The 15,218-nt window shown below is 44.5% G+C and overlaps 1 protein-coding gene across 2 annotated transcripts in view; it reads left to right on the top strand.

Annotated features, from left to right (window-relative positions):
* LOC136766825 (glucosidase 2 subunit beta) overlaps positions 1-14,424 on the top strand; it is a 143,535-nt gene extending 129,111 nt beyond the window's left edge. For both annotated transcript variants that reach the window (XM_066720647.1, XM_066720648.1), the window contains exons 14-15: positions 10,369-10,468; positions 13,326-14,424. In XM_066720647.1, the coding sequence (XP_066576744.1) occupies positions 10,369-10,468; positions 13,326-13,463 (238 nt within the window). In that variant the 3' untranslated portion in view covers positions 13,464-14,424. The remainder of the gene's footprint in view (positions 1-10,368; positions 10,469-13,325) is intronic.
* The last annotated feature ends 794 nt before the right edge of the window (positions 14,425-15,218 follow it).

Below are 15,218 nucleotides of genomic sequence, written 5' to 3' on the forward strand. Positions count from 1 at the left end.
AGCAGCCATTGTCGTCAGCTGCTGACCGAGGTGTCCACCCCCGAAGTCCTTGGCCACGTCAACATAAGTGCACCCACAGCGGCCATTAGCCTCCAACAGGGCCTCTGTCTTTGGATGTTATTGGTGGACAAATGAAGCAGAACTGGGAATGATCTGCAATAAATATCATCCACACGTTTAATGGTCTTTTTAGCCGTCCGTGTGAGCTTCGCGATCGCTGCCACTGCCTTTGTTCTTGGGTGGACACCTGCGAAGTCCTAATGGGGATGAGTCTGACCTCATGAAAGAGGAACGGGACGCATCTCGCTGTCCCCACTCACAGCCGTGTCTTCAACTTTTTCCCTCGGATGCGTCTCAGTGCCGGGACAGACTGCTGACTCGAGGTGACATTCACTTAACTGGCAGCGTCGCGGCGGATATCTGTGGAGACCCGGCTAGACGGTTACTTCAGAGCGGATAAAGTCCTGGTCTTAATCTGTCTCTCCCGAATGCAGTCTCTCCTTTCACATGTCCGCATCGACGGCGATCAAACGTCCCTGTTTTTATGTAGATTTGAACGGGCTTTATTCTTCATTGAGCGGTAATGATTTAATCTGCCGAGGAGCGACACTGTGCCGAAACGAGTGCATAATTATATCACAAAGTGTTTTACTTAATGGGCTCGTTTTCAACCAGCCAAGGGTCTCTGCTGAAGTACCGTTTGAGTGGACCTCTTACACGAGGACACGGCGCCAATAGTGCGAGACCGTGAGAGACTGAGGAGGCGCATATACAGCGTGGGGAAATTTCAAGCCAATTATGTGGCATGGGGTTGCATTTACATCAAAACACTCTTCTTCTCAACATGTTCAAGTCTTTTATTGCCTGTGCCATGGCTTTGCAGGGAAATTTAAAGGCACGCCACCGTCCATTCGCCGGCTAACAAGTAAACGAACAAACAAAAACACTTAATCTGTGCTTCGAATGCTCTGGGAGGCAGTGCTGCCTTTGAATGATTCATCTAATATTCAGTTCTCCTGAAGAGTGCCAGGATAAAGGGGCTCCACAGTGATGCATCGTGGGTACAGCCTCCATCCACAGTTACTATGGTATTATTGTGTATTTTATCGGATGCAGAGATGGACATTATTGGGACAGTATATACCGACAGTCTGACAGCACCTGGGCTCTGTCACAATGATGTGATCGAAGCGCTATTAATATTATCATCTTTAATAAAACCTGCTTCTGTGCTTCACTGCTCTTTTGGATGCGTTGCTGCCGAGTTGATAATTGTCTCGTCAGGAAACACTTTGCACGAGGAGAATTGCTGCTCTTTTACAGTGTTCGCTGTACTGAACGCCTGCTGCACAGAGATACGCACACATGCAGATACACACAGAGTCACACACAGACACACACAGACATGCACAGAGATACGCACACATGCAGATACACACAGAGTCACACACAGACACACACAGACATGCACAGAGATGCACACATGCAGATACACACACACACACAGAGACACAGACACGCACAGACATGCACACATGCAGATCCACACAAACACACAGCCACACACACACTCAGATCCATCCCTTTCTCAGCCACAAACTTTCCCTAGATTTTCCTCTTAATACAAAAGAAGATCTGCTGTTTAAGGGATCCCGCCGTCTCCTCTCATGCCTCCATCATGCAATAGCGAAACAGAAAGTTAGGAGCCACACATGGTACGGGAGGTTGTCTCTCACGGTGGTCTGCGGAGAGACGGATCCGCATGATTTCACCGCAGCCCCCGATTCTGCACTAGAACGGCGCCGTATTTAAATCCCGAGTAGAGTTGTCTAAATGATAATTGCTTCTGACAGCTCGATATGTGGCAGTATCTGGGGCGAACTCATTTTCAATGCTATACGGGATTAGTTTGGATTTTCGAGGTTTATCGCCAGAAGCACGCCGGATTAACAACGCGAGGAAGTTAAACTGAATTACTGGGTACTACATATTTTAAAAATAAGAAGTGCTTATATCAGCTCAAGTCATTATCATAATAACATTAATGCTAATCAGCTTTTTAGAAAGCTAATTATTCTTAATAAGGATTAAATTCAGACATTAATTAAACAATGTGGGCATTCCGAGCGCGGTTCTTGGCAATATTAATAAAGTAAATTCTAATAACCCTGCGTAAATTCCACATGGCAGCATGGCCGTTGGTTTTCGTGATTGAAGGGCTGTGTTTTTGGAGGGTGAGTTCGGCCACCTAGTTTGTCAGTGAACTTCAGAGTAGAGAGTAATTTTAATTAACCTAAACCGACTGTGAGACTCAGTGCCCAAGATTGCGACAAAGTTTCTGGCAAACCTGTTTTATAAATAAGTTTTATTGCGTCACAGTGTGTTCAAAACTATCCGGACCGCCTCAGCCTCCTGGATTTAATTCAGTCTTCTTAAAACTATTGTGTTTCAATAACAATATCATAGGATGGCTCCTCACACACACACAACACTTTTTTTTGCGTATAAAGGGATGTATATTCTGTGATGTGAAACTACACTTGTGTGCTGGCAGACTCAGATATATACAGCGGTTTACGGCTTCTCTTGCAGGGTTAATAGTCTTGCTCGTATATTGTGTTGTCATTCCTCAGCTGTGTGTATTTCACCTGAAGTCTTTCATATTGTGTAGCTGTCAGAAACCCCCTCCGTGTGCCGGAGACAGGTGACAGGTGAATCGCACACTTGAAGTTGTAAGGTGTAGAAACTGAACTCCAGAGTAAAAACCTGTGATGCTTGACAAAAAGTAGACTCCCAGTTTGAGGAGATAAGTGAAGTCCTTCTGAAGTCGAGTCTTAGTTCGAGAGTGAGTCGGGTGAGGAACCTGTATATATTTTGATTAAACCCATGTTTTAAAGTCATTGTTTCATCTTCTGAGGCCCACAAACCTCCTGGTCTCATCCTGGCAGACTTCAGTACAAGGAAAACAGTCATCTAAGATTCATCGCTCTGTCCTGAAGGCACCGGGACTCAAAGTCTGTAAGTGAAAGGAGGTGAAGCGGGCTGGTGTAAATAATGTACGCGTTCAGCATCAGTGCAGGAGTGAGGCGTTGTGGCACTGATCGGGTGTGATCGGGTTAAAAGGCATGTCAGGTGAAATAAAATGCTGCTACTCAGACCAGATCAGGCACAAACACGCGTGTTTTTAATCACATCGATCGTGGCCCAACAGGCCGTGGGGGTCGTTGGCAATCACTGTTCTCTGTGTTCCCTTAAAAATGTCCCCCTGCGCTGGGTTCCTGCCTGGCTTTCATCCGGGGTGACAGATAACGCTATATAAAGTACAGAATCTCATCCTCTCCATCGGTGTGTATTTTCTTCTTTGGTTAATGTAGGCATTCAAATATTTCCAGTGAAGAAAGAAGAGGAGGAGAGGAATGAGTGACTAATTTAGGAGAGTAATAAAAAGTTATAATAGTGTAATACAATGATGCAATATTGTAAGGTGTGTCTGATCTCCTTTTTTCAATTCCTGTGACTTGTTGTTTCTTGTTTTGTTGCATTGTTTTTTGTTTATTTTCTCAGCTTTTTAACTTGACAGTATTATTTATTTTCAGCCAGAGTTGATGTTTGCGCCCCAGACCCTCAGCTACATGCATTTCTTGAGCACCAACATATATTAAATATAGGGAAAATTAATCAAAGGCATTAAATGATAGTGCGCTATAATGAACTGTGCCACAAGGTGAATTCCTCAAAGAATTTTCTCATTTCCTTTTACCAAAAAAATAATAAACCTAGATAAATCATTGTGTTTGCCTAGGAGCAAATATCATTTTGTTAAAAACATTTTCTGATAAATCATTTCATAATTTTAAAACATAAAAAATCAGTTCCACATTGAAACAATGGCTTTTAAACATTTTGTTTTAGTTGCTTTGGTTAAAAGAATTGTCTAAGTGCATCACTTGTGTGTGTGTGTGTGTTTATAGTACAGAGCAGAAAACTAATTAAGAAGTAATTAATGTGCGTAATTGACTTTTCTTTGTTTTACATTTGTTTAGGTCAACTGAATGAAAAGCAGTAATTATTTTCAGTGCCGTACAACTGCTTTATGACACAAAAACACATCCTATACCTACACACGCCTTTCTTTATTACAAATGTACAGAAAAGACAACAAAAACAACTTGTTCTCTGATTTTCAAAGCTAATCAGGTCACCTTGACAAGAGAGCGAGGGAACAAAAGTAGGCCTTCCTTCTGTGGACGTTTCTCCCACCATCGGCCTTTCCCTCCCTGCCGCTAGGCTTCAATCACCGCCGAACGGAGTTTAATCAATTTGCAAGATATGAAGAGGATTTAAAACCGAGATGAGCAACCTGGCTGTCTTTAAATAAGTCATGATATTAAATTGCCTATCAATCAGCGTGTCTATTTTTTCCGCAGCTGAAAGTCACATAATGAATGTCAATACAGTAAACTGAGGTATGACTGTGGTTAAATGCCAGACAAAGCATCGCAGAGGAATCAAACAGCTGCGCGGCGTCAATTAGTTATGTATTCATAAGAGAATATGATTAGGCAATTTGTGCACCACTGGATGTACACACACACACACTATATATATATATATATATATATATATATATATATAATGGAAAGCGACGGTGAGTGTACGGCGCTAACGCGGCTAACAGAAGCCCGATTTGGAGTCGGCATGCTTCTCTGAATTGTGTTTAATGATGAATCGCGAGGCATTGTCTGCTAACGAACAAATTAATCCCCACTGCGCCGGCTTTAATGGGGCTCACTGGTGTTTTTATGTTTTTTTGACTGTATCATTACCTTCCTGAACAGCGTGTGGCTACTGCCTCTTTATTACAGGATTACAGCTGTGTTTTATAAGCTGTTAGGTCAATTCTTTGAAAGAGAGAGAAAAACAACTTATTTTTATTGCGATTCTGCCTTATTTTCAGTGTTTTAATATGATTTACTGATATGGTTGGCATCGGTGAGGTAAACTCTTTGTGTTGCGGCAGAAATGTTTTTATTTTGTCATTTTGTGTCCCGTTTTAGTTTCAGGTGTTCGACCCCCATTTAAATGATACATCGGAGTCATGGCTGTCTTTAAGGAGGCACCAGATCACACTGGGGGAGACAAAGCCGTACTAATGTATCACGCACTGCTGCAAATGATTGTAATTAAGCCACAAATTGTTTGTATAATTAGTGACGCAACACTTGTGGATCAACAGTGATCCATTTTCAGGAGTCTGGTTTCCCACACAGCCACAGCAGGCACCAGTTATCAGCACAACTTCTGTGGTCAAGAGTTGTGTGTCCGACTGGCTCTCTGAAAATGAATCTTCCTTCTATATTTAGGCTTTAAAAAGTGCTGCAGCTTCTTGTTATGCACTTGTGTAGAGCTGGCAGAGTTATCATCATTATAATAAGAACATAAGACAGTGTCCAGTCGAGAGGAGCCCATTCGCCCCATCGTGCTCGTTTGGTGTCCATTAATAACTGAGTGATCAAGGATCCTATCCAGTCTGTTTTTGAATGTTCCCAAATTGTCTCTTCAGCCACATCGCTGGGGAGTTTGTTCAGATTGTGACGCCTCTCTGTGTGAAGAAGTGTCTCCTGTTTTCTGTCTTGAATGCCTTGAAGCCCAATTTCCATTTGTGTCCCCGGGTGCGTGTGTCCCTGCTGATCTGGAAAAGCTCCTCTGGTTTGATGTGGTCGATAATTATTATTATTAATATACAGAATGGCTGGAGATGAATGAAACATAAGGAAACACAAGGACAGGATTGTGATATTTATTTATGTCTATATTGATACTGCAGAGGAGATCAGATTGAGCTTTGGAGAGGGGATGAAATGATGAAATACTTCTCTCTGGATGCTCACACAGGCACATCACCATTGATGACATATTAGATCTTTCACAGCTCTTGAATATGACAGCACTGGGGACTTCAACAGCCCTGCCAAAAAGGACAGCCCCTGGGTTTCTCTCCTCTCTGAGTCTGTGATGGTCCCAGAAAGTCCCAAGATCGCCGGTCCCTGGGGGCTCCGCTCAGGTCCCTGTTTACACACGCAGCCGCAGTCGCATCGTGTGGTGAGATTGTTGAATCGGAGAATGGAGGTGTGGTGAGAAACAGTTGCCTTTGAATAATATCGGTCTCTCCAGTCGGTGCGTCAGGCCGATTGTTTCCTGTCAGCGGCGCAGAGTCCATGGACGGCGGCAGCCCGTGTTGGTTGACTCCTCCGCTGATAAAATATCATCCATCTCCATCGCCCGGCCCTCGGTGGGCTCCCCTGCCTGCCCATCCTGACTGTTGTTTGAATTCAGAAGTGTCTGGCATGCTAATTCCTCCGCACCTCCACGCTCATTAAACATGCATTAAAAAAGTGACGCCACGCTGTGCATTCGGAAATCTATAGCCGGCCGCTGAGGCGTGAGTGTGGCGGTGGATTCTCAGCGCCGGGTTCGTGGTTCGTACCGTTTTGTTTTATTCATCCTTCTGATGCCAACCAAACACAATCCACTCAACTATACCATAAGCGTTGCTCTGTCTCTCCTCCGATTATCTAAATCAGTTTATTGGGTTTTGCGCAGTTGCCTAGCGCTCACAGGGTAATTCCTGCCAAAACGTGTCTTGTATGAAAAAGCGTTTTAATATTCAGCAGCTCCGTGTGATTGGGTGTACTGGTTGCTATGCAGTCAGTTTGCAAAATATGAGTTCTTCCGTAACCCAGGATGATAAAAAACAACTGCGCGATAAACTGGTGTTAATTACAGAGAGTTGAATGTATGTGCCTTTCTCTATAACCTATAAAGGGATATACTGAATCAGAATCTCATTATTAAATAGAAATTAAAGACTAATTAAGTGATAAAATAGTAACATAAATTTTATTTAAGTCTTTTAATTGTAAAAAACACATAAGGTATAAATGTGTGCCATACATAAGCGAGTGAGTTTTCGCTCTCCAAGTCAGAGCCCACCTGGTCTGCCCTCCTGGCATCTGTTGGAGAGCACCCGTATTTGTGTATCTGTCAATCAGCTGCTGTCGTGACGGTACCTGTTCGCTTGTCCTCGTCAATAATTGATTGGGTTCTTCTCTTCTGGGATGAGAAACATTCCTGCCACCTGCTCCTCTTAACTTCATTCTGTAACTGGATTTGTTTTGTCTTTGTGTCTCACACTCTTGCCCATTGTGAAACCACTGGCCTGCTACTCGCCCGCATCTCTATATCATTATGTGTTATTGTTTCTTGACAATTAAATGAATAGGCGGTGGTTTGGCTCCATGATTGCCTATCCATGATGTCATCATTTGTGGAGACGTGTGAGTTGGTGTGTTCTGAGTGGATAGTTTTTTCTCCTCCGTTGTAGGTTTGGAAAACCAAATGTGTGTATAAAATACAGTTGGATTTATTGGTTGTTATCCTGCTGCTGTTGTTTTGCTGTTTTACTTTTACGATGCTACACATACCAGTATTTTCATGAAGGCGATCATGTTTAATTGATTTTATCCAAGGTGTGTGTCCATGTTCTTTAGATTCACTTAAGTAAAGCTCCTCCCAGCTATCCAACAAATATAATGACCTCCATAGAGATGTAGTTTGGTTAAAAAGCAGCTGATGCTTGTGAAACATTTTGGTCTGTTGGAGAGAAAAAAATCCCACAAAACATATCCACATCTTGCCGATAACTGCATCCTCACTGAGCAGGTATTTGCACGGCGCAGATTGGGCCACAGATTCACAGTTTGATTCATCAGCGATAAAAGAGACGTCTGTCACATCTTCCGCCCGGGTAAATCTCGCCAGCAGTCCCTCTAGACGGGCCCGGGCCCTAAAGGAGTGTTAAAAGGTAATCAATGATAGTAAAAGAGAAAAAAAGAAAACGTGAGCAATCGTAAAAACACCCCTTGCCTCCGAATGACCTCGCAAGGAAGCGTGACCACCGGGCGATGGTTTCCCTTCACGTGCGACTCGTTCCTCCACTCCGACATGCAACCGCTCCATGGGGGGCCTTTCTACCACTCTGTGGTGGGTAGTTATTACAAATAAGTGTGTAACGCAGCGAAGCACTATAGCAGGCATTTTAGGCAATATTTCAAGGGTGAGATGACAGTTATTCTGTTTTGTTGTGCTGATTTCTGTTTAGGTTGTACTCCAACACAAACCAAAACTGTTTCAAACTGTACTGTACGCCCCTGAGGTGGAAGTGACTCACTTTCCAGCACGCGTACGCCGCCGCCGCCAATGTTTTCGGTTGTTGTCTTTTTAGGAATCGGTTATATTTTTGGTTTGTTTGTTTTGTTTGTTTGTTTGTATGGCAGCAGTGATATTTGAAAAGACCCACATAAACTTTGTTCCTGATCCTCCGGGATCCGTTCAGAACAAACCGGTTCTATTTTTGCATCATGTGATCTTTTCAGGCGAGAATATAAGTTCCTTTGTTTGCGAGGAACATGGCATCGTGTTGTACTGATGTGTTACATGAATTCATGATTTGTGGGAAAATGCACACAAGGCTTTCATTCTGTGTTTAATATTTATAAGTGTTTAGCGTGAGCGTTGTTAATATTAACAACGGTTTGTGAGCGTGATTTTGCTGACAAAACACTTCCTGGTCTATATTCCTTGTTGTTTATTTGCTTATATAGAGCTGGGCTGTCCTTTCTGATGTACTCATAAACAAAAGGAACATTGAAACACTTTTTCATTGAAACATTGAAACACCTGGTCTGTATGCCTTGTATTGTGTACTTTCCTGGACAACGAACGTGCTGATTGTGTTGAGTTTGTCTTGATTGTTTTGGATTGACTATGTAGGTTCACATGCATATTCTAGAACATACCGCCTTAAACCGGAACAGCTCACTGCTTTGTTCAACTGTTTATCCTCCACCTCGTTGTTTTGTTCTCCTTTTCTTTTCGTTTCTGATTTTGACAACCTCTTTCAAACCTCCCCTGAGACCCAGCTGTTTCCTCAGTGCTCCGTTCACGTTGTAGGTCTCCCTTTAAAATATGTGCCTTTTAACTTCTGTAGACCTTGTTGGCATCTATTGATTAATATCCATAATTCAATGCTCAAATAAAAGCTTTTGCTCTGGGCCTCATCTCCATGGGGCTTATGAATTTAATTAGATCTTTTGGCATCACCCGAGCTCCTTTAGGGCTGCGCTCGTCAATAAAGCGCCTCTGTCGTTCTGCAACTGTTTTCACTGCTAATCCTCCACGTTCCCGGGAGAGCAGTAATTGATAATCAAGCTTAACTAACTTGCAAAACAACTTCCTCATTGGCCCAAATACAAATGATACACCAGGCCAGGGATTCCCCAAACCGGTCCAGGGGTCTCCCCCTACCCTGCTGGTTTTTATTCCAACCAAGCACTTAATTACTTAATTGAATCCCATATTGCATTGTTAGATCAATTAAGGATTCAATTACGCAATTAAGAGCTCAATTGGAACCAGCAGGGTTAGGAGGTCCTCCAGGACAGGTTTGGAGACAGCCGTCAACAGTAGATACGACATTATCTTTTGGGCAACTATTGTGTCTGTTTCTGAAGCTCGACGCACAACAGTGACCTACTTAAAGTGGCAGGAGTTTGTTAGAGGCTTGTTAGATTCTAAAGAAACAAAATAGACTTTGAAAGAAAAATTATACAACTTTGGCACAGTTTAACAAGGAGAGTTTCTCATGTTTGCCAGGAGAACAATTGCTGTTGTTTGTCTGCTGTGTTTTATTAATGTGATAATGATGATAATAAGTTATATAACAAGTTATTTAAAACAAGGGCAGTGATGTTCAGACTGTACAATGCACTAGTTAGAGCTCATCTGGATACTGTGGACAGTTCTGGGCTCCACACTTCAAGAAAGATATCGCTGCTCTAGAGGCAGTTCAGAGGAGAGCAACCAGACTTATTCCAGGTCTGAAGGGAAAGTCCTACTGAGAGACTGAGGAACTGAACCTTTTCACCCTGGAACAGAGGAGCCTACGTGGGGACTTGATCCAAGTCTTCAAAATCATGAAAGGCATCGACCACATCAAACCAGAGGAGCTTTTCCAGATCAGCAGGGACACACGCACCCGGGACACAAATGGAAATTGGGCTTCAAGGCATTCAAGACAGAAAACAGGAGACACTTCTTCACACAGAGAGGCATCACAATCTGAACAAACTCCCCAGCGATGTGGCTGAAGAGACAATTTGGGAACATTCAAAAACAGACTGGATAGGATCCTTGATCACTTAGTTATTAATGGACACCAAACGAGCACGATGGGGCGAATGGCCTCCTCTCGATTGGACACTTTCTTATGTTCTTATGTTTAACTGTATTTTTCTCTGTTCCCTAAAGGAAGTGGCGGTCCTGGGACGGCCCCCCGGGGAACGAGCACAGCAAGATGAAATTTGACAGGGGGGAGCCCTGCTGGCAAGGACCGACCCGGTCGACGCTGGTAAGAGTCCCTCTGTTCATTCTCACAGTCGTTCCAGGTGCTCCTATAGATGTGTGTCTCTGGGTTTTTCTTCAATGGCAGGCTGACCAGTGCTGCAGTCGTGGGCCCCGAGATGCTGAGCTTGGGACCCCCAGTAGGGCGTCCCGGGACACCCTACTGGGGGCCCCAAGCTTGGCATCGCAGTACCTCGACTGCAGTGCCGACCAGTCGGTGTATCACCAGCGTATTTTTGCAATACAGCATTAAGTCATAGTGATGCTTTCACTGCTTTATTCATGAACTCAGGGGACTCTTTCTGTTTTATCTGCCAGGTTTTGTTTAAAGCTGGAGAATTCTTTTTTTTTTTTTCCCGTGTTGAATAGTTTCAATTAAATAATGCATCACATTTAATCAAATCGCATTTTTCCATGGCACTTTCAGGTGGATTAAAGTATCTGTAATCTGAAATCTAATAGCGACACCGGATTCCATCTTCAGGCCGTCAGACGCCTCAATTGAATTCCTTTCATGTTGTTCTTTTTGTTGTAATAAAGTACAGACGGCATAAATAAAGCTCTGAGCGAACGATTCAGAGGCCCAGCTCTGGGTGTTGACTATGGACAGAGCGATCCGAATGGCCGAGGAGTCAACGGTACCTGGATTGACGGGAGACTCATCATTTCAATAATTGTGTATAAACTTTGGGCTTGGAAATTCAGCTGATCAGACACTACCGCTTTTTTTGTTTGTTTGTTTTTTCTCTCCAGGAACAGGCCTCTGTCTTTTCTTTTCCTTGCTGTTGCCTCTTCTCTCGGGCTACTTCTTGAAAGCATTATGTACCTCTGGTATCTGGCCACTGGGCCGAGAGACAGTTCTGTACTGGATTGGTCAGTCACCTTGTCCAGGTTTGTGTTCAGTCCCCCGATCCGAGCTGTGGTCGGTTCCCCAGCCGGGGCTGAGGTCAGTCCCCTGGACCGAGACGTGGTCAATTAGGGCTGTTTCACTGCTGTCGGGATCGGCTACAGAACCAGTCCAGGCCGTGTCCGGTGTTGGTTTCACTCAGTATTCTCCTGTTCACTTCAGCGGCGACACCGGGCTATGTGACTGAAATGGCCTTTTTAAGTTACATAAAAAAGAGCACAATAACCCCCGTCTCCAGATCCAGGCCGTCGCGCTCGGAGTCGCTGCCCCTCGGAGGGGGGCCGCGGAGAGGGGTTTCCATGGAAACCACCTGCGAAGCTCACCAGCACCGGATCATAATAATAACAATAATCGCAGAAACGTACAAATGGTGGTCATATACCGCTCAGAGGGGGACCGTCCTATGAGCCTCTGTGCCTCCACTGCGCCAGTCTCACACACATGCAGTACAACGACCTGACAAGCAGACAGACGCACGCTCGCAGACGCGGTCCTTAAAGATGACAGCTGGCCGAGCCCTGTGGGTTTGTGCGTCTCCCACCCGGCGGAAACCCGATGCCCAGGGCTGAGGAGAAACGCACGTGCACTGAAGGCGGAGATAACGTTTCCACTTCTACTACACCTGAGCCTCGGTACCGCGGCCGGCCCGTACCGCCCGGGTGTTGGAAGATGAGACTCATGACAGCGACGGAGACGCGGAGGAGCCGACACTCCAGTCTGGAGAAGAGCAGCCCCAGGTGTTGTTGTAATAGAGGAACACATGAGTGAAAACGCTTTACAAAGGAAACAGAAGAAAGCGGCTTGCATTTAAATTTAAAAGGTATTTTGAAGCGAACAGCTGCTTTATGGAGAAACGGCTACAAAATCAGGATCGTGCGTCGTCTCCTTCTTTGCATACAATTAAAAAGTTTTAAAAAGCACAGAAAACATTGTCTGGGTGTGTTTACGGTTTGATGTTAACTCTTCTTAGCAAGTTAACATAAATAATCGTGTCAGTGAGTTGTTATTAGGGCGCCAGGCATTTGGCTGATTTTAAAAGCTGGAACGGGCTGGTGTTGATCATTTTGAGTTCATAATTAAACTGAAAATAGCTTCAGCATCATTTTTTACAGGGTCGTTTCTGATCTTAGCGCTCACAGAAGTCACAGTTTCTCAGGATTTAAACGGATGTATTTCAACCCAAAGGCAGGTACAATGTATAGATCATCAACGCAGCTGAACACGTTGCTGCACTGAACAGATTCCTCAATCGCACGTGGTTTCCTGCAGGATTCATTAAGAGACAGAATAAGGAGAAAATAAAGATCTTCTCCAGTTTGAAGACAGTGCATTTGCTGGAATAATGAGAACAATAGTAACAACCACATTCCTATTACTGTTCTTGTTTTGATTTCCTGTCCTGAGCGCCGATGCCTGTGTTTATACACGGACCTTCATAGGGGGACGCGAGTGGACGGACTGTGGATTGTGTGGAAGCCGCTTCATAAGTATTCAGTGTAACACATCCCTTTAATGACTGCCTCGTTACCAGTCCACCGTTCTCCTGCAGATGGTAATGAATTACATTAGCTCCGCGCAGGAAGACGCTGCTGTATTATTGTAATATATTTCCGTGATGGGGTCATCTGATTCCCTTTTAGCGCTTTCTTTTGCTGGTGAAGTGTTCATTAAATCTTCCCAGCGTTATTACTCTTTCTTCTTCATTTAAACTTGGTGTTTTAATTCCTGAAGGAAATATTGAGTAAAAATAATAATAAACACAATTTTTTGTTGTTGTCCGGTATTTAAATTGGGAAGCAATTAACGGTCATCCATTTTAACCCAGTTGTCTTTCCACTTTATTATGTCCAAAACACAGATCCCAGTCTTATAAAGATGTGTGTGGAAGAGGTGATCTAAAGTCAGCCATTCTTGCCCAGAAAATGGGAATTATATGATATCTCCCTCCTATCTCTAGGTCACGCTGACGTGCGGCACAGAGACGGTCCTGAGGTCCGTGAAGGAGCCGAGTAAGTGCCAGTACGTGATGGAGCTGCAGACCCCGGCCGCCTGCCAGCCGCTGACGCCCAGGAGGAGCGTGCACAGCGAGTTGTGACCCCAGAGAGGGGTCCGCCGCCCGCTGTCAGGGGGGAGAGCTTTGATTCTGACTGTTTATTCACATAGTCCCGGCCGAGCAATAATCCAACCATTTCGTTCACATCCCTGTGTCTCAGCGGCCGTGCCGTTCAACCGCCATGATGTTTAGAACTTCTTCGGATATATTCTGTCTTTGTTGTTCTTGTCAGACCTACGTTCATTGGAGCATCTGTCTTTATAGAGCTGTGGAGGTGCCTTAACTCAACCGCGTTCCTCTGGTCCTGTTCTTTCTAGTTAAACGTCGGTATCGAACATTATTTTTCATCTCACCCGAATGACAGCTGTTGTCAGTCATGTCAGCGGACCTTTAGCAGCCTGGCACCGGCGCCCAGGAGGTGGAGACAGCGCAGGGTCTCTCTGAAGCAGGACTGTGCCATCGGCTGCTTTTCCTTCTGCAAATCCACCGCGCAAACAGCGCCCGACGGAGGACTGGTGCGGCTCAATCTGGTCACACTGCCGGCTGAGAATCACCAGAGTCACCGGAGACGCGTCCTGACTTCCACCCCCCACCTCCCACTGCCGAGAGGCTCCAGACACTGTCATCACAGTCACCGTCCACTGAAGACAAACAGCCATCTGTGATCTGCAGGGCCTCGCCTGGACCGGACCTGAGCTGAAGTTGACGAGGGCCTGTAGTTTTGCTTTCACTCGTATTTGCTTTTGTCTCATCTGACTGTTCCTACCAACCAGTATCCTCTGCCTTCGGGCCAGAACACTTTTCACAGCAGTATAAAACACTTTAAATAAACCAAATTCGATTTATCTCCCTCAGGTGTTGAGCTCTGTATGATAGTATTTCATCCTACTGGATAAAGCATCGACAGATTCCACTCAACGAATGTGAATTGCAAACCATAATTCTGAGTGATTGTCGTGGATATAGACTGAATTATGAATAAAGTTTGGGTGATCGACCTTTTCATGCATTTCCTGTCTTGTAAATTCTGCTCAGGGATCTGATATCGTGTAAATAGAGTCTGCAAATAGTTCTTCAGACTAAATCTGGACACATAATCAGGACACACCTCAATTGGATTTTGTACCCACTGCACTACAAATGACTTGATTTAATTAATAACTTGCTCAGTTGGACCTATTGTATTGTTTTTAGCTGTTAGACCTTTCTAGATGCCAAGCTTCCCGTATAAAATTATCAATAATTTTTAAGAGCTTAAAATCATTAAATTAATTTTGATATGCAGGTCTGTCTAATTTAGGGTCCAATTAAAAGCTTGTTTGGAGCAAAAGCTCGGAGAGGCAGTCCTGGGTCTGATAAACACGACTGAAAACCCATTCAGTGAGTGAACACTTGTGGAGTAAACTGCTCACTCCCTAGTCCACCAATCAGACAGGGTGTTTGTCCACACATGTGCTGGGGTTCAGCCGGGGGGACACAGTCCACCGAGGGACGTTCGGCCCTCGCCGAGCCGCGGGGGATTCGATTCATTTCAGAGCCCGTCTCCAGTGAGACGCGTCTCCAACAGTGCGTCAGGGTTCTGTTTTCTGTTCGTACATTTATTGATTTGTTTTCTACTTCGTATGATTCCAACTTCTCAGTGGTGTTGCAGGCAGTGGCGCTCGCTCTCCAGGCTCCATTTAGTTTCGAGTACATGCCTGGAATACTGTTCTTGTTCACGCCCGTTTAGGGACACTTGTTCTTTGTCTGAGTTTCTCAGTGATAACCCTGTAGTTTCTTATGTTCAATTCTGGAATA

This window comes from Amia ocellicauda, chromosome 13 (assembly GCF_036373705.1).
Source record: "Amia ocellicauda isolate fAmiCal2 chromosome 13, fAmiCal2.hap1, whole genome shotgun sequence".
NCBI classification, from domain to species: Eukaryota; Metazoa; Chordata; class Actinopteri; order Amiiformes; family Amiidae; genus Amia; species Amia ocellicauda.